The sequence below is a fragment of the Nuphar pumila genome, chromosome 3 (genome assembly GCF_984573655.1).
Source record: "Nuphar pumila chromosome 3, dmNupPumi1.hap1.1, whole genome shotgun sequence".
NCBI classification, from domain to species: Eukaryota; Viridiplantae; Streptophyta; class Magnoliopsida; order Nymphaeales; family Nymphaeaceae; genus Nuphar; species Nuphar pumila.
In genome coordinates, this window is record NC_143251.1 from 907,031 (window position 1) to 929,420 (window position 22,390).

Genomic DNA, 22,390 nt, shown 5'->3' on the forward strand with positions numbered 1-22,390 from the left:
TCAATTGCCAAAGGCTCCAGATGGATCCAACTGCTTAAGCAAACCAAGATAGGTATCATGCAAGACGCGGTCTTTGGCTCCTGTGCGGTGGTTCTTGGTGTGCTTGCAGAAGTACTTGAGCTGCTCAAGGGTGCAATGCCCCAGCGACTGCGTCAGCAACAAGAAGAGCCAGTTGATCTTCTTCTTCTTCTCCTCAACGATGGGCCTCACGCATGCCTCCTGTTTGCATTTGTCGCAGTCCAGTTGCTTGGGCATGAGCCATTCCCTGGGCGCACGGTTGTACAGCCTCCACCTGTTCTGTAGCACGAACTCACCCACATCCAGCACCTTTTGCAGATCCACGTCCATTGTGTACACCTGCTCGCAGTTCCTGCAAGAAACTTGGCCACTAATCTTGTCTATGCCATTGGCCCTGAGATACTGTAGGCTGTGGATGGTGGCTCTCCGATCGGTCGCCCACAGGTATGGCGCTGGAATAGGGTCTTCTTTCAGCGGCTGGCGAGTGGAGCTCCGCCTTGGACGTAAGCCACCACCAACATGCTCATGGTGGTGGTCGGCTGAGGAGGAAGACGATGATGGTGGCCGGGGCAACGACAGTGGTGGGGGAAAAGAAAGAGAAAGAGATAGAGATAGACTTAGATCGATGTGATTTTCCTCTTGCTCGGAGTTTTCTTGGATTGCTCCTCTTTCCATTGTTTACTCCCCTTCTTTGAGCCTTTTGGGTTATCGGAAAAGCTATCAGTTGTCTCCCACGGTGTTCATCTTTCTCATCTGCAGGAAACCCATATTTTAACCATGTAACTGATTTTTTTTAATGACCAAATGCATCAATAAATTTTAAAAAAATATCCCCTTCTTTAAACATCTCTCTCCAGTCAGCGTGAAATACGTTTGACTAGGTTTTTTTTTTTAATTTATTCACACCGAAAAACCGACCCCAAGATCTTAGAATTAGCTGCGCTGGCTTTGCACTTACGGTCGTAACTCCTTGCCTCGGCTTACTCAAGGGGTGACACCCCTTGGATTTGAACCTAGACCGCCTGCCTAGCAGCTTAGATCCCTTCCCACTATAAGCCAAACCCGGTTGGGGTTGTTTGAAGAGTCAGGTCTAAATCCCCATGATCTATTTCAAAAAATAAATAAATAAATCCCATGAGTGTCTCTTTGACTGTGATCGTATTTCACGTTGGCTTAGGATAATGAATCTAATTATATTTGACACGAACTTGTTATATGAATAACTATTCATTTTCTTATGAAAATGCTACATTCAAACATGCCCTACAAAAAACATGAACTAAAGAAAGAAAAAAAAAAAAAAAAACCACCACTCGGGCAGCTTGCGATCTTGCACGCAGGTAAGTGATGACCCTTGTTTGACTGAACCATCCTTTTTATGATACGTTGTCAGTGTGATGCTCATTTTCATGATGAACGGTATCCAGGTCCTTGGACCTGATCTACTCTCATGTCCAGTCTGCCTCAGGCAGTTGATCAGGCTGGTAACGTTTTATTTAAGGCCAGCTAGACGTGCGGATCTGACTCGTTAATTAATTAAGTGGGTCACTAGCTTTAGATCTCACGTTGCTTCCACGATTGTTTTGGGCTTAGTTAGTTAGTTCCCAACCCCAACAGTCGTGCTGGCTACTCCACATAGGTTCTACGTTACCCAACCTGTGTCCACTTTAAGGACTCCCAGCCTTGTCAAAACGCTACTGAGCCTGTATATGTGGCTCTCCTCAATATGGTTTTACGTGAGGCCTAAAAAAATTGGGTAGACCCAGGAAGGGAAGGCATATCTGATTTCTTGGCTTGATACGTTTTGTGTGTTTCAATCAGCGGTAAACCCCCCAAATTTTTATTTTTATTTTTATTTTCATTGGCCTCCCATTCCCATGCATGTACGGGTTTTTAACTTGGAATTTAACATTCACCAAATGGATGCTTCATGCATGCGCACTTTAGCCTAGTTCCAATTTTTGAATTTCACAAAGTAATGCACTTCCCTAGCTACTGTCCGCAAATGTATCTTGACCCGAGCAGGAGCAGGGACTAAGTGCCATGTGATGCGAACCTACTTGGAGTCCTCTCCTCTTGAAGCAAGCCATCTCTCTCTCTCTCTCTCTCTACACTATCAATCTACTGCATCTCTCTTTGTTGTGTCATTAGTGGTAGCATAGCCTTGCTGACGACAGATCATGTTGAACACCAATATCTCCATATCCAAAATTATAACGAGCAAAATTTGTGCTAGTGAGTTTTGCTAAAAATGGACAAACTCAATTAAACAAATTTTCATACATGAAAAATGAGGATCTCACTTGTGTTATCTTTGGAGGGAATTGAATATGTTTAAAAAAATGAAATAAAGATCCCAAGTGACAAGGCATATGAGGAGGATAAAAAGAACTATAAAAAATATAAAAAAAATGATAAAACTTGCTAAGACTATCATGCTTACTTACATGTAGGATAATCTTATTAAGGTTTTTGAAGATTACCCTATTATCATAAAAATGTTTAAGGCAATCTCTCTGAAATATAACATGACCTCTAAGACACATATACAGTTCTTGAAAAATATAATTTTTGCAAAATGAAGGAAGAAGATAATGTTGTAGACCAAGTGAACCATATGCTTGTTATAGCTAAAGACCTTGAAGTTGTTGGAAATATAATCTCAGACTACATGAAGATCTCCATAATCCTTAATAGCTTACCCTCTTCCTAGAGAATGGTTACTATTTTCATGAGATTGAACTCAAATAATCAGACTAATTTGCCTTATAACTAGCTATAGAACAGGAACACATGAAAAATGCAAGCATAATGAATTGTTAGTTGCTAAGGATGCACCCAGTAGAAGTCATGGACCCTTTAATCACTCATAATTTAAAAAGAAACTAAATATGAATTTTGATAAATTTAATAAAAAGAGTAATATTTTGCAAGCTGCATGTATCTTTTGCTTAGACCAGGTGCAACAATTGTGGCAAATATGTACACATCAAAAAAAATTATCGTGCCTGCAAGAACAAATTTAATAACAACAATAAGAGTACTGACAGACGCAATGAGAAGAAAGATGTTGTATGTGTGATATTGGAATGTTTGTTCGTTGATCAGGAATTGTTTAAATGGTGGGTGAATTCAAGAGCAACAAGCCATATTGCAAAGAACAAGGAATGGACAGTCGAGCCGAAAGAATTCAAACCTGAAGAACAATATATTTACATGGGCAACAACACCTATAGTGATGTTTTGGGTATTGGTTCATATAAGATAAATGTTTTAGGCACCAATCTTTTATTAACCGATGTATTGTTTGTATCGTCCATGAAGCAGAATTTGGTGTTTGTTTCAACCCTCATAAAGAAGGGTTTTGATGTCAGGTTTAATCCTCATAAGGTTCATGTTGACAAGCATGCTCTTTTTAACTTTGAGGGTATATTTGATAAGGAGCATGGGTTGTTTAAGCTCAACACTGATGATATGAAAAAAACACTTTTCTCTTTTTATATTGATAGTGCTTTGATTGTTTATGTGAATGTTTGGCACCAAAGATTGTGTCATGTTAGTTTAAATAAGATGAAGAAAATGGTTAGACTCAAATTATTATCAAATTTTAATCAAAAAATATTTAATAAATATGCTACTTGTATATATGGAAAAAATAACCAAAAAACCTTTTCCTAAAGAAGTCATTGGAGAATCAGAATGATTGGAAATAGTTTATTTATATATGCTACTTGCGATCCAACCTAGGTCCAACTACAACTATTTATTGGTTGGGGCCCTAGTTTCACTAACTAGCTAGGTTCCAAACTAGTTAGTATAACTAGAGCCAATCCACCCTTAATGATTCATTTTATTTTAATAAAACCTTAAAAGAGAACAACAACAACAACAACAACAACTACGCCTTCATCCCAAAACAATTGGGGTCAGCGATATGAACCAAAAAAGAAATTCATTTTGGGTCTTCCACAAGAATCCTTTTCCTCCAATCATTTCTATCCAACGCCATGTCCTCGGTGAGGTTCAAAGCATTCATATCCTTTCCTATCATCTCCATCCAAGTCTTCCTAGGCCTACCCCAACCTCTTTTAACTAATATATTTTCCCATTTCTCCAACCTTCTAACTGGAGCATCATTAGGCCTTCGCTGAATATGTCCAAACCACCGTAAACGATTCTCTCGCATCTTATTTTCAATGGGTGCAACACCTACCTTCTTACGTATCTCTTCGTTCCGAATCTTATCTTTTATTGTATTTCCACACATCCATCTAAGCATCCGCATCTCAGATACACTCATTTTTTGAATATGATGTCTCTTGGCAGCCCAACATTCCGTACCATATAGTAAAGCGGGTCTAATAGTCGTCCTATAAAACTTTCCCTTCAACCGCAATGGCATTCTACGATCGCACAGCACTCCAGTAGCACTTTTCCATTTCATCCACCCAACCTTTATCCTATGATTTACATCTCCATCAATGAGTGTATTCATATCCCCTAAGTCGGTCAACACAGATAAGGATGACAATGACCCTTGAGTCATAAATGTTTCTGAAACTTTCTTGAAATGACCATTTTATCTTCAAAACTTGTCGAGCATGCACTAAAATCATTAAAACTTTGTTTTGGATGAAATAATGACCGTTCTTCTCAAAAATTTGATATGAACTTAACCATGTGCTTAAAAATCATAAAATAGGCTTAAATTTTCTATTATTCATATATTATAAAAATAAAAAAATTACTAAAAAATGATGGATATTACAGTAGAAAACCAAACTTAAGCCACCTTTGAAGGTAAGGTTCTGTAGCACATGTGAAAAAATTCAATCAATCAAGAAACAAGTTGGATACCAAGTCCATTAGATGTACATTTATCAGACATCCTACTCAATCAAAAGGATGCATGTTATATCATCCTAATATCAATATAATTAAAAGGAGAGATGAGATCCTTTTAACCATTCAAGTGGTGATACGCCTTCAAGTAGAACTCCATCTTCACATCTGACGTTAAGTGATCATAAAAGGCCTAGAGTTCCTCTATCTTAGATGATTACTATGTGTACTTAGTTGAGAAACTATATTACTCGGTACTAGATGAGATTACTGATAATTTAACATATAGTGAAGCGATTTATTCACATGAATCATCAAACTAGGTAAAAGTCATGGATGAAAAATTGAATTCATTGAGAAAAACCATGTTTGAGAATTACCAGATTTACCCAAGGAAAGAAAGCTCCTTGGGTGTAAATGAGTTTTAAGAAAGAAATATAAGTTTGATGAAAACATTGATAAATTCAAAGACCATTTAGTGGTGAAAGGTTTTTTGCAAAGGGAATGAGTGGATTATGAAGATACATATTCTCCATTTGCAAAGCTTGCATCCATAAGGATAATTTTATTTGTTGTAGTATATTATGATTTAGATCTATATCAGATAGATGTCAAAACAGCATTATTGAATGATGATCTAAAGAAAACTATTTTTATGGTACAACCAGAAACTTATGTTGCTAAGGGTCAAGAAGATAATGTCTATAAGTTGAAAAAAAAACTTTATATGATTTTAAGCAATCACCACGTCAATGATGTTTGAAAATTCACAAAGTCATATGTGCTATTGGATATGTGAAAAATGCTCTTGACCATTGTGTATATCTATGAAAAGGTGAACAAAATTATTATTTTATCTCTTTATGTTGATGATGATATATTTCTGACTAGAAATGACAATGATATGATTGTCAGAATTAAGACGTGATTAAATATTTATTTTAAAATAAAAAATATGGGTGAAACATCATATATTCTTGTAATAAAAATTTTTTGAGACAAGATATTTAAACTTGTATGTCTAAGTTAGGAGAAATGTATCAATCATATAGTTAAAAAATTTAAAATGCATAATTGTAAGTAAGAACTCTTGTGGCTAAAGGGGTCAAGTTGAGTAAGAGTGATTGTCCTGGTGAAAGGCAAGAGAAATTGAGCATCTCTTATGCTCAAGTTGTTGGAAGGTTCATATATGTTATATTATCTACCAGACCAGATATTAGCTTTATTGTGGGTCTCATAAGTCGATATCAAAGTAATCCTAGATGGCCTCATTGACAAGTTGTAAAAAGAATATTTAGATATTTGAAAAAGACTAAAAACTTAAAGTTGTGTTATCATGCAGATAATTTAGAACTAATTGAATATTTTGATGTTGATTTTGTTGAAAGCAGAGATGACAATAAATCTATTTCAGGCTATATTTTTTCTGTTTGGAGGTAGTAATATTTTTTGGTCCTATAAGAAACAAGGTTGTGTAGCTCTGCATGTACAAGAAGCAGAATATGTAGCATGTAACATGATTGCTAATTTTATCATTTTCATAAAACATTTGAAGTTGAAGATATTAGTTTTATGTAGCATGTATGCAACATAAATTACTTATTAAACAAGTTTCATGCATGTTAAGATACGTCTAAAAATTAAATCAAAGTATACTACTAGACATGAATGCAAGTAAAAACCCCTGAATAGAGGAAGATAAATCATTGTATTATTTTTGTACAGTTCTCATGGCCAAGTAGGAGATGTTGCCCAACGTTAGTGGATCATGGTCATGGCAGTGGGGCCAATGCATTTGAGTTGATAGGGCCCACTCATCTCAAATGCATGGATATGATTACCTTTGGGTTATCACTATCCAAACGGTTGTTACTTTGAGTTATCTCTATCCAAACTGTTTTCTAATGTTATCATTTTTTTTTATAGATCCATACTTGAGATGAACAGTTTTAGTAAAAGTTGGTTATTTGGGCAAGATGACAACACCAAAAATTTTATTTAGCCCATGAATTATACCACAATGGGTAGAGTTTGTAAAAAAAAAATTGAGCCCTCCGAAGCAAGGCATCAATTTTTTCTCTCCCTCTCTATCTTTGTATTAGCAATCTAGTGCACCTCTTTCTAGGCTGCGCTATCAAGGTAACCATATCGGTTAGCCTTTCTGAAATTTCTTTTATTGAGAAGTGGAAACGTTTTTAATATTCAATGATCTCTTGGACTCTCAGGGACCATATGGTTAGATATTTGGCATCTGAGGCTTCGTCCATATTTTCCGTAATTAATTTAGATGTTGATTTTACTGCTTTACATGATCGCAAAATAAATAGGGTTTAGCTTTCTCATGGGCTGCATATATATATATATATATATATATATATATATAGCGCGAGGAAAACCAGAATTTCGATGCAAATGGAGCCGTCACCCACGGAAGAGCTTTACACTCTTGTTTTTTTCAAAAAAAAAAAAAAATCCCTTTTAGTTTTTAGTGCTCCTTGGGGTTGGCTAGAAATAGACATGGGTCATAAACAGTAATTAGGGAGAGTTAAGACGAAAACGCTTTTGCAATTAGCCAAAATGCTTCTTCCCCTAACACTTTTTTGCAAGCAGAATTCCCTTTTTTAACAACATTATATCGTTGAAGAGTAAGTTGCTGATTTTTAGGCAGAAAAAGTGGCATATGTTTGGGGTTTCCTAACGAACTGAAGCGATGCAACACCCGGAGAATCAATAAGATTCGGTTCGGCTCACTTAAGTTGGTTCCACTGAAGTCAAGGTCTAACCAAATGAAGAAAGAGCGTAACGTGTTCCGGATTACCCAATCAACAGCCCAAGCCTCGGCTTGACTCGGTTAACATTGGCAACTCGGCTGAGTCTTGATTTCCTGTCACACCCGATTCCGACGTTTCTCAAAAGGCTCAGATATTATTCGGCCGACTCAAGATGGAGCCGTCTCACGAAACATAGAGCTCCGAAGAGTACGATTCGGTCTGGTAAATTGACCCGAGTCGTCCAACCGTCGCGACGCGAGGGTGGTCCTCCTTATTTTAATATAGTGACACCACTGCTGCCCTCCTTTCTTCCCTTCCCCCAACATCTTTTCGTCTCTGATTCTCTCTCTCTCTCTCTCTGATATATGTATACATTGGGTGAGCACAGCAAGTAGAAAGAGGGAATCGAGAGAAATGAAGGACGACGATGCGCCAAGGAAGGAGATGGAGGGACCCCTCTTCGGCAAGGGCAAGAATAAGTTATGGGCCTTGGCGGCCGTCCTCCTCCTCGCCTTTTGGTCCATGTTCGCCGGCACCGTCACCCTAAAATGGTCCGCCGGTAACCTGATGCGCTTCTCCGATGGCTTCGATGGCCAGATCCACGACGATATCGACGTCTTGGTAAGCTATCTCCCAACCCAACCAAAAAAAAAAAAACCTTCCCCTTTTCTCCACCACCAAGATCGATCGGGTGTCAGGATCCGTCGTTAAACTAAAGGCGCCTTTGAGTTGTCGATAGGAAATAGAGGAGAGGGAGAAGGCGGTGAGGCATTTGTGGGATGTCTACACCCACAACAAGCGAATCAAGCTACCCCGATTCTGGCAGGATGCTTTTGAGGCTGCTTACGAGGAGTTGCAGAGCGACTCGCCTGCCGTCAAGGACGCTGCCGTCTCCGAGATCGCCAAGATGTCCTTCGGGATGCTCAGCCTCGACCCGCCCCAACCTCGCCACACCAACGAGGTGCGTTCCCTTGTTTTCTCTAACCTCCTCTCTTGTGTTTCCCCTTCTGAATCGATAGCTCGGAAATCTGGATGCGTTCGTTGGTTGGACTTTAATTTGGGGGAGAGAACAGAAGCCAATCTTTTGTCAAAAGTTGCCATGGGCAACGGCTGTTCTCTCGGTTTCTCTTCTGGCAACTTTTTCGACAGAGAAAGCTGCAACCCCTACTAGTTATACAGCCATACCTTTTGGGGTTCGAACTTGCAACGTCCCAACACAAGGTGACGTGCACTAACAAGCAGAGACCCCGTTGGGGCAACTTTCCCACCACGTCTTTGTGAACTGTGCCTTGTTTGTTTGTACGTTCGGGGGTAGGAGGAGGAGTCGTATCTGGAGACGAACATGTTTGTCCTGTAAAATTTACGATAGCGTTATTCCTATTTTTAGAATTTCCCTTTTCGTATCGGTGTTGACGGCCGTACGATAAGCTTGGCCCTTTGCCAGCTTTGACTCGATCGGCGAACACCGCACGATTCGGATTTCGTGGTGGATGTGATTTTTTTTTTTTTATTTTTTTTTTTAATTTACACCGACAAACTGCCCCTCAGGATCAGACATAGCGGGGTGCTGGTTCTGCCTGCCCTACTTACAACAGGAGCTTACCCCTTAGCCCAAAGAGTTGCGAGGCTCGGGTTTGTGCAAAAAAGTGACGCCTATGGGATTTGAACCTATACCGCCTGCGCTATGCTACACACACGTGGATGTGTTCGATATTTGAAAAAATCCCAAACATGTTAGAAGTCATTCATGATATAAATTAGGCAAAATGAAGTCTGTAATGCCCAACCTTGGTCGCCGCGGGATTTGATTTTTCTCATAAGATTCCATCATATGCCTTAGAACGCCGTTGGGGGGTTCGCATTCAACCTCCACCGAAACCATTGTTTCTGCCTCGTGGATGGTCTCTCTCACCGTAAATCTATGACGTCGGTACCCGACATCGGTAAATAATGTAGAGGATCATGTGCCGAATAGCGTAGCTGACGCTTCGCGCTTGATCAAGAATCATCCAACGGATCCTCTATCAAGTATCAATACCTTAATTGTATACCATGTTTTGGTTTGGTTCATGTCTTATTATCATAAAAATCGTGATTATGACCTTTAGGTCCTGTTTGGTTCGACCCCTTTTTCCAGATAAATGAATTATTGGAAAATTTTAAAAAAATACCTTTTCAAGTTTTCGGATAGCTAAACTAGATATTTAAAAATTGAATAATTTGAAAAAATCTGCACAATATTAATCCTATACATAATTGGATTTCTGAAAAAAAAAAAATCTAAAAAACATATTATCAGAAAACACGGGTGCCCCCTTCCCAACTCTCTCTCTCTCTCTCTCTCTTCTCCTTCGTCCCTACTCTGGTCTGTTACTCCAAATCAATTTCCAAGAGGGTAATTCCTTCTTGATGACACTGAGATAAACCATTAGGTGCTCATTCTCGACGCTCTTTCAGCATGGCTCCCAAGAATCGCACCTCCAACCAACAAACCCGGCCAGCGACCCATCTTCAAGGTAAGTTCTACGGCATTTTCATTATTTTCCTGTAAATGGCTATTCTTTCCTTCATGAAATTTTCTTCTTTCTGAAAGTGCACTCAGACTGTTCGATTAAATGCTTCAGCCATTTTCCTTAATCATTTTAAGGACATTTTTGGTGATTTCTTCTCCCTTTCTTTTCTTCTTTAATATTCATTTCCAATATGTGATTTGTTTTTAATCATGACATTTTTTTTATAAATGCCATTCATCCTTCTCTTTTCCAAGTTCTTGCATATATACAGCTTTCTGGGGCTAGAACTTGCAAAAAAAAAACTTATTAAACTTCTTTGTCTTTCTCAATTTTTCCAACTAATGCTTTGTTGGCCATATATGATTTCTTTACTTCCACCAAAAAGCACCAGGTTTCTTTTCAAAAATCCTCCCAAAATAAAACGTTTTCAGTGTAATTGGATCATCCTGGATACTTTTGTTTGCAATGATGACGCTTTCATCCTTTTTGATGAAGGAGTCTAAACAATGATGGATATCAGAGGCCGAGCTATGAATTGTTTTCCCATACACAAGTGGCATATAGACTGCTTTTACCAGCTTACGATCCATGTTTTTGCTAACTTCGGGTTCAATACCCTAAAAGCACCATTACCGAAATATGCTATGAGGATAGATGTCGCTTCCTTCACAGCCATCACTACTTTCTTCGTAGTGAAAAACTGAGCGATTCTCATTATCTAGTTTCTCATGAAAGCAATAGCGCTGAGAAGTCGCATACCTCTTGGAATCCGCCCAGGATAGCCTGTACAAATAGCTGCTGCCATTACGGCCTATGCTATCTTCTCTTTTGAGACACTTTTCACGTTTATGCCGGGGACCGAATTATCCTATGAAATCCCTTTTACGCATAAACACCCCCACACACCCTTCCATGATCAATTATGATATACATATATATATATATATACACACTGGTACTTTGAGCCAAGAACTTCGTGGAAAATTTCTCCCTTCTCGTCCTCTTCCTTCGATCCCTCTCACTCGCTTCCCTACTTCCTCATTTCTGGTTTCATGATTCCATCTAAGAAAGAGAGACGTGAACGTTTCATTTAGGGTGAGAATTCGGCCGGAGATAACAAAATTTTTCTTCGTAGTCGTCCAAATAACACAGAGAGAGATCTTGAAATTTCAGTAAAACAACCAAACAGGTGGAAAATTAAAATCTGGATATTTTGTCTAGATTTTTAGTTCATCCAAACACTGCTTTTCTGAAATTTGAAAAACCTGTATTTTTAAAACATTGAAAGGTAGAAAACTGGAAAATGTAATTTCTAGATTTACAACCAAAAGGAAAAAGTATGTACACTTGGTGATCGTGATTTTCTTCATTTTGCGCTGCATGGTTGTGCCCAGAAATCGGACGGTGGAAAGTCAAAGGAGAAGAACAAAGGAAAATCAAGCTCTTCGTCGGCCAAGCCGGGGAGGCGTTGACAGTCGGCATATGCAGTTATTCTTGTTCGGGAAAGGCTTGTTTAGCGATAATTTTGTTAGCGTCCTATCATTGGACAACCACCTCAAATATGAATACAGAAAAATGACTTCATATCAATTTCCATGCCCAGGAAGCCCCAAGGACCCATCCCCAACAGGGATGGATAGAGGGATGCCAAGTTGCTAGGAACAGTTGCTTTATAATGCAGTGCTAAAGAAACTTATGTACTCTCTCTCTCTCTCTCTCTCTCTCTATATATATATATATATATATATATATATATATATATATATATATATATATATATATGTGTGTGTGTGTGTGTGTGTGGGTGTGTGTGTGAATTTATTTGCTGTTATGAACTACCATATATACTCTTGTTTGCATAAATCAAGCTGTCATATGTTCGATTTGATCATGTGGTATGTTTAGTATTTATTCACCGTGTTAGTAGGTTTAATCATCACCAATAGGTCGTAAGAGATAGATGGCTTAAGTCATTTTTGACACGGTTATACACATGAAAATATTTATAAAGTATGGCCAACAGATCAAAAGTTTTTATTTCTACTTTTGAAGATCTGATGATTATAATCTATGAAAATTAAGAGCGTGCCACCACAAGTTATTGGCCGTTCAGTACCACAATATTTTCAAGTTGGAAGGAGATGGTAGATTGGTTTTATAGCCCACAAAGAAGGCCATGGTGGCACGACATGAGCGATTCTCTATGCACGAATGCATTGATACAAAGTTGGGCCTCTTAGGTGGGGTTACCATTATCCTTTTTGTATTGACTAATCTTGTTACATACTTTCTTTTAACAGACGCTTTTATGCGTGAATTTATTGTGATTCGGAACCATGACACCATATGGTGGTGCGGCTCTTGTTTGTATGCATCTACACATCAAATGTTGGATCTAACTGTACAGTTATATCAAGTATATTTCATTTCCTATGAGAGCAAGTGTGAGCAAGTATCTATAGATTTGATTTTAGTTGGTCAGGGAGACACTTGCGCAATTCAATGTTAGTAAAAAAAAAAAAGGGGTTACATCATATATCACGCATACATGAGTTAAATCTGCAATGCATGTGTCTGTAAAAACTGCTCTTTCCTGGTGGTGGTCGTCTTGTTAAAAAACTCAAACGCATGTCCAAAGGACCAATGCACACGGTCGAGGTGTATAAATCCCCCAGGCTGTGTACTTGTGCGGAAGGAATCTGGGCAACGTAAATGAGCACGGAGAGAGAACCAAGCATTTTCTGCTCGATTGTTCCCAACGTCGATGATCTCAAGCTAAAACTTGCAACGTAATGGCAATTGTTCCTTTGGGTAAGCATTGGAGGGCCGATGTAGGAATACCAGAAGGATATTTAACTCCAAATCGCAGAAACCACGATTAGCGCTGCTCCCAAATATCCATCCATGATCGAGTTTGTTTTCCCCGTTCAGCGTCAGCATACAAAAGTTTTGTTTCTTATGCTATACGGTTTCGTTCTCATGGTGAACAACAAAACGAGGAGAAGAAGGGATAAGGGCGACCATGATTCCAGTCTCATTAACACAGATTTTCTTTCATCTATACTACAGTTTCATTTTCATGGCGACCAACAAAGAGGCCAAGGGGGAGAAAAAGGAGAGAGCCGCTGATCCAGGGGGCCAGGCTATCGGGATACAGAAGTAGCCTGTTCATCTGCGCTTCCTATTTTCCGAACCACACATCAGAGGCTCTTGCCTTCATCACCAAGGGAGTGCCCCCTTTCAACCAGGTACTGATCTCCCTGACCAATCAACCCAGCCGAAAATTTTTGGTGGACTGGCCGTATATGCGCTCCGGTTGCATGAGAAGCAAGAAACGGCCATTTACTCCCTGGAACAACACCGGCCAAATTCCCAATTGGCGCAACGCAGGCTCCTTTCTGCTCAAATTCACCTGTTTCTTGAGGGCACTCATTCATGTCTATATCTCTTTTCAGCTTCGTAATCTTCCCACCTTCCCTGAAAGCGGGCATCCCAAACAGAAGCTGGGGCTGCCACTGTGACGCACCCGAGTCATTGTTATCTGCCCTTTCGCTTAACGGGGAGCTCGGAATAGTAGTGTTTTTCCAGTACTCTGCTTCCTTCTCTTTCCCTTTTCCTTGTTGGTGCTGATCCCCCTCCGTGTTTTCCTGAATCTTTCTGGGTTTTGTTGTATCGGATACGAGCTTAGACTCGTCAGGTTGGGCGGTTGAAGAGGAAGAGAGATCCAGGGCTTCGGGCTTCAAAGTCATCGACCGACCGGAGGCGATAGCTGTCATGGGGAATGCCTTCTCCGGTGGGACAGCGGGAGTGTAGTTGGGCGGGAGGAGGTCATCCCAATTCTCAAGAAGCTCCTTGTAGACCTTACGCAGAGTAACCTCTGTTAGTCCAGTCACCTTGCAGATCTCGGCCTGAGTTTTCCGTTTATCTTCGAGCTGGCACGATAGATAGATGGCTGCCGCCGAGATGCTTATTGGATTCCGGCGAGTGCAGAAGCATTTGTTTGTCACAACTTCACCAATGTGGGTTGCCAAATCCTGACAATTTGCTTTTTCAGGTTGCCAAACAGTAATAAAAAAGAAGAGAAAAATTCACCGAGTGCGGTGTCTACTAAAACTTGAAAGGAGTTTTGGTTTTGGGTTACCTGAGTGGATTTGTTAAGTTGGAGGCGGCTGCAGAATCTGGGCATGTGGACGGATATAGAATTGGAATTGATGGGTTGGCTTAATTTCAGTGCGTCACCAAGAATCTTGAGGTATTTCCCAATCTCCTTCTGAGGAACATTGGCAGCCGCTGAGATTTCCTGTACAAGAATTAAGAAAGAAAGGAAAAAAAGGGCATGAGTTGTTGAGAACACCCGAGAGAGAGAGAGAGAGGGAGGCAGGCGCAGGGACAGTGGACCCACTGACTGACCTGTAGGGTTCTGGGCTCCTGGGCCTCGCGGATGGCCTGAACGAGGGCGGCGGTGGCGAGGGCTTCAATGTTGCGGTTGCGGAGGCAGGTGGTGGAGGAGCAATCCCTGAACAATTGGACGGCGTGGTCGGAGATGTCGCGGTCGACGCCCAGGATGGAGGAGACGTCCACGATCTGGAGGTAAGCCCTGAGGTTATCGACGAGGTCGGGGGAGTCGAGCTGGAGAACGCGCTCGAGCTCGGCCAGGTGACCGGAGAAGCTGGTGGAGGAATGGGCGAAGACGGGGAAGAGCTCGAGGGACCAGGTGGAGAAGGCGGTGATGAAGCCGGTGTTCTCGAAGGGGTCGTCGTCGTCGTCGTCATCGTCGTCGTCGAGGAGGGGCGGCAGCTGGGCCAAGTCCGGGGTGACGATGCAGAGGGGCGAGTCCTGCGCTCGGAGGACGAACAGGTCGTGGGCGTAGGGTTGGTGCTCCGTCACCACCCGCCCGCACGACGCGCACTCCGTCACCGCCCTTGCCCTCCCCGACGTCCTGCACCTCCCTTGCCCGCCCGAACAGTACGGGCACCGAACCGCCTGGCTCATTCCCCTTCTTTCTTTCTTCTCCGGTTCTCTCTCAATTTTTTTAGGCCGCAGGAGGATAGAAAATGACAATGAGACCGCTGAGGGTGATTCGCTGATCAACAAAAGAAAGAAAAGGGTATAATATGGCCCTTGGGTTTGTGTGGGGTCCCAACCCCAGTTAGCCACTGATATCAGTATTATTCTGGCGCGTTTTAATCCCTAATATCTTTTATTTTAAAACCTGATGATTACGTTGCGTGGATATGATTGTAGAGATGTAAACGAGTTGGTTGGATTTGGTTTGGATCTAGGCATTACTGAATCGTATCTAAATGGATTCTATCGGATATCCAGCCCAAACCTGGTCCGTTGAATCAGTAGGTAGGGAGCTTGCACACTCAGATATTCCTTTTCACCGTGGAGATGTTTCCCTTGCATTCTGAGGAGGTGTTGTAAAAATAGTTGCTTTGCTCCAGCCAAATTTCTTTTCAAGATGCCCAAGGGTGCGCATGTAGTCCTTGTGTGATGCTCGTAATTTTTTTTTAGTAATTATTTAACCTGGATGGAACGTTTCACCTCAAGTCATACATTCCATCGTAATCATAGTGCTATAACTGGAAGTTTATGCACTTCTAGACTAACAAATAAGTAAGTTTTATGCATCATGTTTGCAAACATTTTATTAAAAAAGGTACTTTTTATGTTTAGATGTGTTTTTACAACGATAAAAAAAATCAACTATGGCTAAGTTGCACTAAAACTCGATGATAACAAAAAATCATGTCCTTAGTTAAGTCAATTTAATGTAAGCCTTGTTTTCTAGTAAAATAAACAATGATAAACATGTGGACCAGATTAAGCAAAAAAAAAAAAAAAACACTTGAAACTGTGAAATAAAACTGGTTAGAAGAACCTACATATTACTCTTAAAATTATAATGAATATATTTACTTATTAATACTTCGATTCAAATGCATCACATATTCTCTCGTTAATGGCCAAGCTTGGTAAAGATATGGGCAGCTTTTAGTGTCACTGAGGCGAATTGCCTAGGAAAGTTGATTTTGGGGCCTCCCTTTGTTAATTTCTCAAAAAAGTGGCTATGGGTGTTGGTTGGTTTAGGCTTGGTGGGAGATATGATGAAGGGAACACAATAATCATCTTTTCAATGACAAAAAGAGGTTGGATGTGTACATTGTGTTTCACATGCAACCTAATCACACTTGTTTTTATATGATCTAGCTATGATATCTCTTGGTTAGGATCCTTTCTTCTTCTGTGTTCTTTTTATCAGGTAATTTCTGATACTACCATCACTATGTAAATTCTTTGTATCTATGGTGATTTCTCTTCGTCATTTCCTAATCTTGTTAATAATATTTTTTTCTCTTCTCTCTAAAAAATAAATAAATTCTACCTTTAGTGTCTACGACTAAATTATGGATTGATTATGTATATCTTTCACCGACCATTTTATTTTTTTCTTTCAGAGACAAACATATTTATGTACCATCGACTCTCTTTTATTTGCTTTAATTATTAACAGGCTATTGATAGGCTCCATGGTTCTCATTTTTTTTTTGTACCTATTCATTCACCTCTGGTCTATCTGTGAATAGGATATGGCTCCCCTTGAACATTGTTTATTGTGCTGAATATGCTTGTCATCACTTTTTAATACTAAGGGTGCATTAGATTGGATTTGAAATCCAAAGCTTAAACATATGAGTCTGTAGAGCAATCCCCCCCTCTCTCTCTCTCTCTCTCTCTTTTGCTACAATTAAAATATGAACATCACATTCTCCTGTTTGGAAAACTAATATTCGATGTTTCTTTGAACTCTGTTATACCAAATTCAAATGGACGTATATGAGATATGTGACATCCAAAGAAAAGCATATGCAACTTTACTGTGGCAAGACTTTCGGATGTTGACTCCACTTCTTCGTTTAAGTCGTTCAGCACCGTAAAAAACTCTTTATTCAGTTGCCATCTAATCTAAGCTCGGGGTCACCCATAAAACCGGATGGAAATAGGGTCATATAGCCGTAGATTGTGTAGTCTGATGACTTGGATTAGGATCTACAACATGACGATCTGATTCGGGCCTTATCTGATCCATTGACATCCTTAATACCGAAATTCCTTGGTATAAAAATAAAATCGTCGCCAGGGTCACTTGTGACGCATAAAGTTTCCAAATCCTTCATTTTTACGGTCCACACCTCCGCTTAATACTGGTGATGCAAACAGATCTGGTATGACCCAAATCCTGCCTGACCTGAATCTGAATCTAGATTTTCTCAGTTGATCAAAATCCAAATAAGGTCCAATGATATGTGTAAACAGATTGGATTAAACCTGAATCGGAACATGGTTCCAATATTAAACACTGATGCCTTTCTAATCTAAATCCGAATACCTTTTTTTCTTAACCATGTCCAGAAATATAGTATCGGATTCGCATCCCGAGGGAACCCGATCCATTTCACACATACACACGTCACAAGAAACCTTCAAAAAAAAAAAAACCTGTGGAAAGAAAAGACGTGCTGTTGACGTTTGCGGTTGTGATTAGATTGGAGGGCGTTTTAGTAAAAAAGATTTAAAGGCGAGCGAGCATCCACGTACATCCCTCTCTCTCTCTGCGGTCTTTGTTGTCAAAGAAACACAACATCTCCAAGGAACTTCAGCTGTCCGATCCTACCACGTCATCGATCTGCGTCATCAAATCGACGCGATGGATCGCTCCTTTTTCATCTCTCTCTGACCGCTAGCGTTCACCCACCGTGGCTAGGGATGGCAGTGGGGCGGGGCGGGGCGGGGGACAAGGTTTCCACCCCCGCCCCGCCTCAAAATTTTATCCTCCACCCCCGCCCCGCCTCCGCGGCGGGGATGGATTTTATCCTCCACCCCCGCCTTCATCCCCGTTTCATGTCCTCCACCCCCGCCCCGTCCCCGTCCCCGTCCCCGTCCCCGTCCCCGTCCCCGCCCCGTCCCCGTCCCCGCCCCGCCCCCGCCCCCGTCCCCGACCCCGCGGGATGAGCGTGCTCGTCACCGGCGCCGCTGGCTTTGTCGGCACCCACGTCTCGCTCGCCCTCCGGAAGCGCGGTGACGGTGTCGTCGGCCTCGACAACTTCAACGACTACTACGACCCCTCGCTCAAGAAGGCCCGCCGTCGAATCCTCGGCGACCACGGCGTCTTCGTCATCGCCGGCGACATCAACGACGCCCGGCTCCTGGCCAAGCTCTTCGACCTCGTCGCCTTCACCCACGTGATGCACCTCGCCGCCCAGGCCGGAGTCCGGTACGCTATCGAGAACCCGGCGTCCTACGTGCACAGTAACGTCGCCCGGCTCCAGGGTTAGGAAATTAGGGAAGGGAGTTAGGGTTAGTAAACAGTTCATCTGAGTTGGGGGCGGGGATGGAGCGGGGCCGGGACGGGGCGGGGCGGGGATGGGCCGGGGCGGGGCCGGGGCGGGGATGGGGCGGGGCGGGGCGGGGCGGGGCGGGGGAACGTGCCAGTCCATCCCCGCCTCCACCCCCGGACGGGGATGGATTTTAACCTTCATCCCCGCCTCCATCCCCGTTTCATACCCTTCATCCCCGGTCCAAACGGGGCGAGGCGGGGCGGGGCCCCGCTTTTCCCCGGTCCACTGCCATCCCTAACCGTGGCCGCTCCCTTGACAATATAATAAATAAAAAAGAGAGATTGACGGCATTCTCACTTGTACGGGAAAACAGCGATTTCCGGCGAAGGGTTTCGTGCGTCCCCAAGATTCGGGAAATAGGATCATAAGGGGTAGGGACCGTAGGGTTAAGGGCTTTCTTCTTCTTCTTCTATGGACGAAGAGGTTTGGGAGAGGGCCGTGGAATCGGCTCTTGACGGCCAAACCGATTGCTCGACTACGAGGATCCTAAACCTGGACGGCGCAGTGAAGTACCTCCACGGCCGTCTTCTTCCTCCCGCCCTGCTCGAGAGGTTCCGGTCGCTGGAGCACCTCTCCCTCGCCAACGTCGGCATCTCGTCCCTGGAGAATTTCCCCCGCCTGAATAACCTACAGAAGCTAATCCTTAGCGACAACCGCATAGCGAATGGGCTCAAGTTCTTGATGGAGGCGGGCCTCCATTCCCTGCGCGACCTTGACCTCTCGAACAACAGGATCCAATCCATCGACGACCTCGCCCCGCTTGCCAAGCTGAAGCTCGTCTCTCTCGATCTGTACGAGTGCCCCGTCACTAGGGTTGAGAATTACAGGGAAAGGGTTTTCAGTCTGATCAAGTCCCTCAAGTATTTGGATAAGATGGATGCCAATAACAAGGAGCGCCCAGAGTCAGACGAAGAAGAGGAGGACGATGACGACGACCACGAGGAGGATGAGGAGTTGGAAGATGATGAGGACCCTGGGAGTGGTGAAGTTGACAGCGAAGATCAGTCTATGAAGGAAACCGCTGTAACTGTGGACTTGGATGCCGATGAGGATGAAGGTGAAGAGAGCAACGAGGATGAAGAGGAATCTATTCCGTTTCAGGGTAAAGATGGCGTTAGTAGGAATCGTTCGGTCATTCCAAATGGGGTTCAGAAACGGGAGGAGGGGACTTCGGCTGATGATGAAGAGGAAGTTGAAGATGAAGGGGATTATGATGGAACGGAGATTGATCAGGAAGATGGGGATGATGAGGATATTGGCAATGTAGAGGTTCACGAGGAAGAAAACAATGAGGAAGACGAGGAAGAGGAGGTTGAAGATGAAGAGGATGAGGTGGATACTGTGAGTGGCAGCCGTTTGACGAGCACAGAGGGACAGATAGATGAGCCAGAACAGGTCGATGATGATGAGAATGGGGTGATTGGAGAGGATGATGATCAGGGAGTTGAAGATGGGGATTACGATGAAGAAGACGAGGTATGGTTAAGTTTTTCTTGTTATCTTTTCCAAAGTATTTGATATATGAACTAAATTCTTGTCGTTAGTACTCTAATTGAAAACTTATCAACGATACCATATTGCCGTCTGCGTGTTTGAAGAACTTTCTCTTTGCCTTCTTTCTTAGGATTTGAGTTAGCTTCCCCCGATCGTATATCTCCCGTAAATTGAACTGTGGCTAGTGAATTACTTATTTTACTTGCCGCAAGATCCTAGAAATAAATACAAAGTAGAAAATGATAAAAAAAAACTTGATCATTTCCATGTTCTCTTGCGGTTTATGCATTTGCCATTATTCTTTTTTTGGTCTATATTAAACTGTATACTATTTTCACAGCTTCATTTTTTTCTATTATTTTCAAAAAAGTTTCATGAGCAATAACTGGATGCTTTTGCACATAATTCCCTCTTCTCTAGAACCTTTTCTGTCCAGGAACTTTATCAGCTATGTAGTGATATTCTACCAGGCTGACGCCACCATCAAATTTTTTTGCCATCACGATCCAAATGGGTCTTAGTTGGCCACTGTAGCAATATTTGTGGATTTTTTTGTAGAATTCTTGAAGTGTTTCCTACAGATCGTATTTCAGCCTTTCCCCCCTTTTGATCTTTATAAATAGGAATTTAGCATTTAAAGTAGTAGACTGATGTTAACTTCCTATGACGTTGTTGGTACGGTTTCGTTACCGTTTCAGTATTATATATTTTTATTTTTTTTACGTTTTTCTTGCCCCGGGATGAAGCTAAAATTCCAGAATCTGTTTTCAGTAGTTTCTGAAAACCGCCTTTGGGATGAACACGGCCAATGCCTTTGTTTTCCATCATTGATCAGATGAGTGGAAGATAATCTATGCTGATGTCTAGGCATTTTGGTTGTTAATCCAACTTCTAAATGTATGATTGATCTCCAGCTTGGATTCTGTACTATTTGGATTAGGTTTTCAACTTACCGTTGTAGCTTTGGTCATACTCGATTTCGAAGTGCAATGGCTTCATTATATTTCCCTGCTTGGTCGCCTTGTTTTATTTTGTAAACCCAGTTGCAATTACATGTGACCAGGAGATCGTTGGGCTTTTCCTTTTAATGTTTCCATACAGCATTTTTTGTCTCAAGTGGTTTGATTCTATCAATTGGATTCTGTGATTGACCGATTATTCTAGGTATTAATGCTCGTAGCAAGATTATTAGTGGCAAAGGGGAAAGTGAAACTGCTATTGTTTTTGCTGCATCATCGAGTGCTGTTCTTGGTATCTAAATCAATGTTTTCTTTTATCAGGAAGAGGTGGTTGGGGCAGAGTATCTCGTACGGCGCATTGTGCAACCAGAAGATGAAGATGGAGCTGGCAACCTTGATGAGGGTATCGAAGATGATGGGTTAGAGGATGATGTGGAATGCCATGGTGCACCACAATTGTCCTCTCATGCCAAGAGAAAAAGGGGTAAGGATGATAGTGCTGACACTGTTGTGGATGGAAGTCGTTCCAGACATCGTTAGCATCTCCTTATAGATGCTTTGATTGTGGAGAAGAGTCGCAAATTCTTGGCTTTTGTATCTGGTAAACCCTGTTGGGGACTCCATTGAATCTATCTTTTTCCACACGAGAAAAGAATGAAAATATTCTGAAATCTGCATTTTCCTGTTTTCATTCAGGGAGAGTTTGACTTAGTACATATTGTTAATACTGAGAATTGAGGATTAAACCTCCAAATACTTTTCAAATGAATGAGTGCTACCTTTCGATGTATTAGGCGCTGTTTGGAATCTGGTAGCTGGGATGGGCTTTTATTTTATGCATTTGGTGTTCCTGAGGTAAAATCTTGGTCAAACTACCTTGGTGGTCCCGTTTGGAATCTGGTAGCTGAGATGGGCTTTTTTATGCATATTGGATTGAGTGTGGAGTGGCCCTTTCTCCTTTGTATTTACACTAAAGAATGTATTTGTCAGCTGCCACTTATTCATATGCACAAACGCACATGATTCCATCCCAGCTAACAGATTTCCAACCTTTGGAGATGGAGATCTTATTGATTTGGTAATGATTGATATTTCCGAGTGGTTTTAGTGTTTCTGTTATAGTTCTTTTTGGGTTTGCATAACTGTTATACTATAGTCGTTATTTTTCATCAGCGTCAAAATTGTTGGACGCCGTTTGGTTGGCTTCCTGCTTGACATCGCCATGTTTGATTTTTTCAATCCTCTGGTTTCTATAACCATCCTTTCCTTCAAATAATATGAGTTTACTATGACCATTGGCATGGCATCTGGCAAATGCAGGACTTCACTTGGATTGGATTGGATTGGGGCCTCTACGTTTTGTATTCCCTAATTTTCATTTTCACGATCAT

General features: G+C 41.7%; 4 protein-coding genes across 5 annotated transcripts; 2 read left to right on the forward strand and 2 right to left on the reverse strand.

Moving 5' to 3' along the window:
• LOC149841570 (uncharacterized) lies at positions 1 to 693 on the reverse strand. Its single transcript, XM_090002166.1, has one exon. It carries the CDS (start codon positions 691 to 693, stop codon positions 1 to 3), a length of 693 nt encoding a protein of 230 aa, XP_089858292.1.
• A 7,270-nt stretch (positions 694 to 7,963) lies between these two features.
• Positions 7,964 to 13,351, forward strand: LOC149841571 (uncharacterized). 2 transcript variants are annotated; one of them, XM_089998550.1, is made up of 3 exons: positions 7,964 to 8,252; positions 8,371 to 8,592; positions 13,214 to 13,351. In XM_089998550.1, the coding sequence occupies exons 1-3, from the start codon at positions 8,046 to 8,048 to the stop codon at positions 13,271 to 13,273; spliced, it is 489 nt and encodes a 162-aa protein (XP_089854676.1). In that variant the 5' UTR covers positions 7,964 to 8,045; the 3' UTR covers positions 13,274 to 13,351. The 2 variants fall into 2 exon arrangements, with proteins under 2 accessions (XP_089854676.1, XP_089854675.1); XM_089998549.1 differs by lacking the exon at positions 13,214 to 13,351 and adding an exon at positions 11,539 to 12,024.
• PBRP (plant-specific TFIIB-related protein) lies at positions 12,935 to 15,206 on the reverse strand. The gene is made up of 3 exons (XM_089998548.1): positions 14,555 to 15,206; positions 14,286 to 14,444; positions 12,935 to 14,178 (listed from the first exon to the last, which is right to left on the reverse strand). The coding sequence occupies exons 1-3, from the start codon at positions 15,134 to 15,136 to the stop codon at positions 13,345 to 13,347; spliced, it is 1,575 nt and encodes a 524-aa protein (XP_089854674.1). The 5' UTR covers positions 15,137 to 15,206; the 3' UTR covers positions 12,935 to 13,344.
• Positions 15,207 to 18,856: 3,650 nt separating this feature from the next.
• On the forward strand, positions 18,857 to 21,792 carry LOC149841573 (uncharacterized). Its single transcript, XM_089998551.1, has 2 exons — positions 18,857 to 20,022; positions 21,321 to 21,792. Exons 1-2 carry the CDS (start codon positions 18,958 to 18,960, stop codon positions 21,537 to 21,539), a joined length of 1,284 nt encoding a protein of 427 aa, XP_089854677.1. The 5' UTR covers positions 18,857 to 18,957; the 3' UTR covers positions 21,540 to 21,792.
• Positions 21,793 to 22,390: the final 598 nt, after the last annotated feature.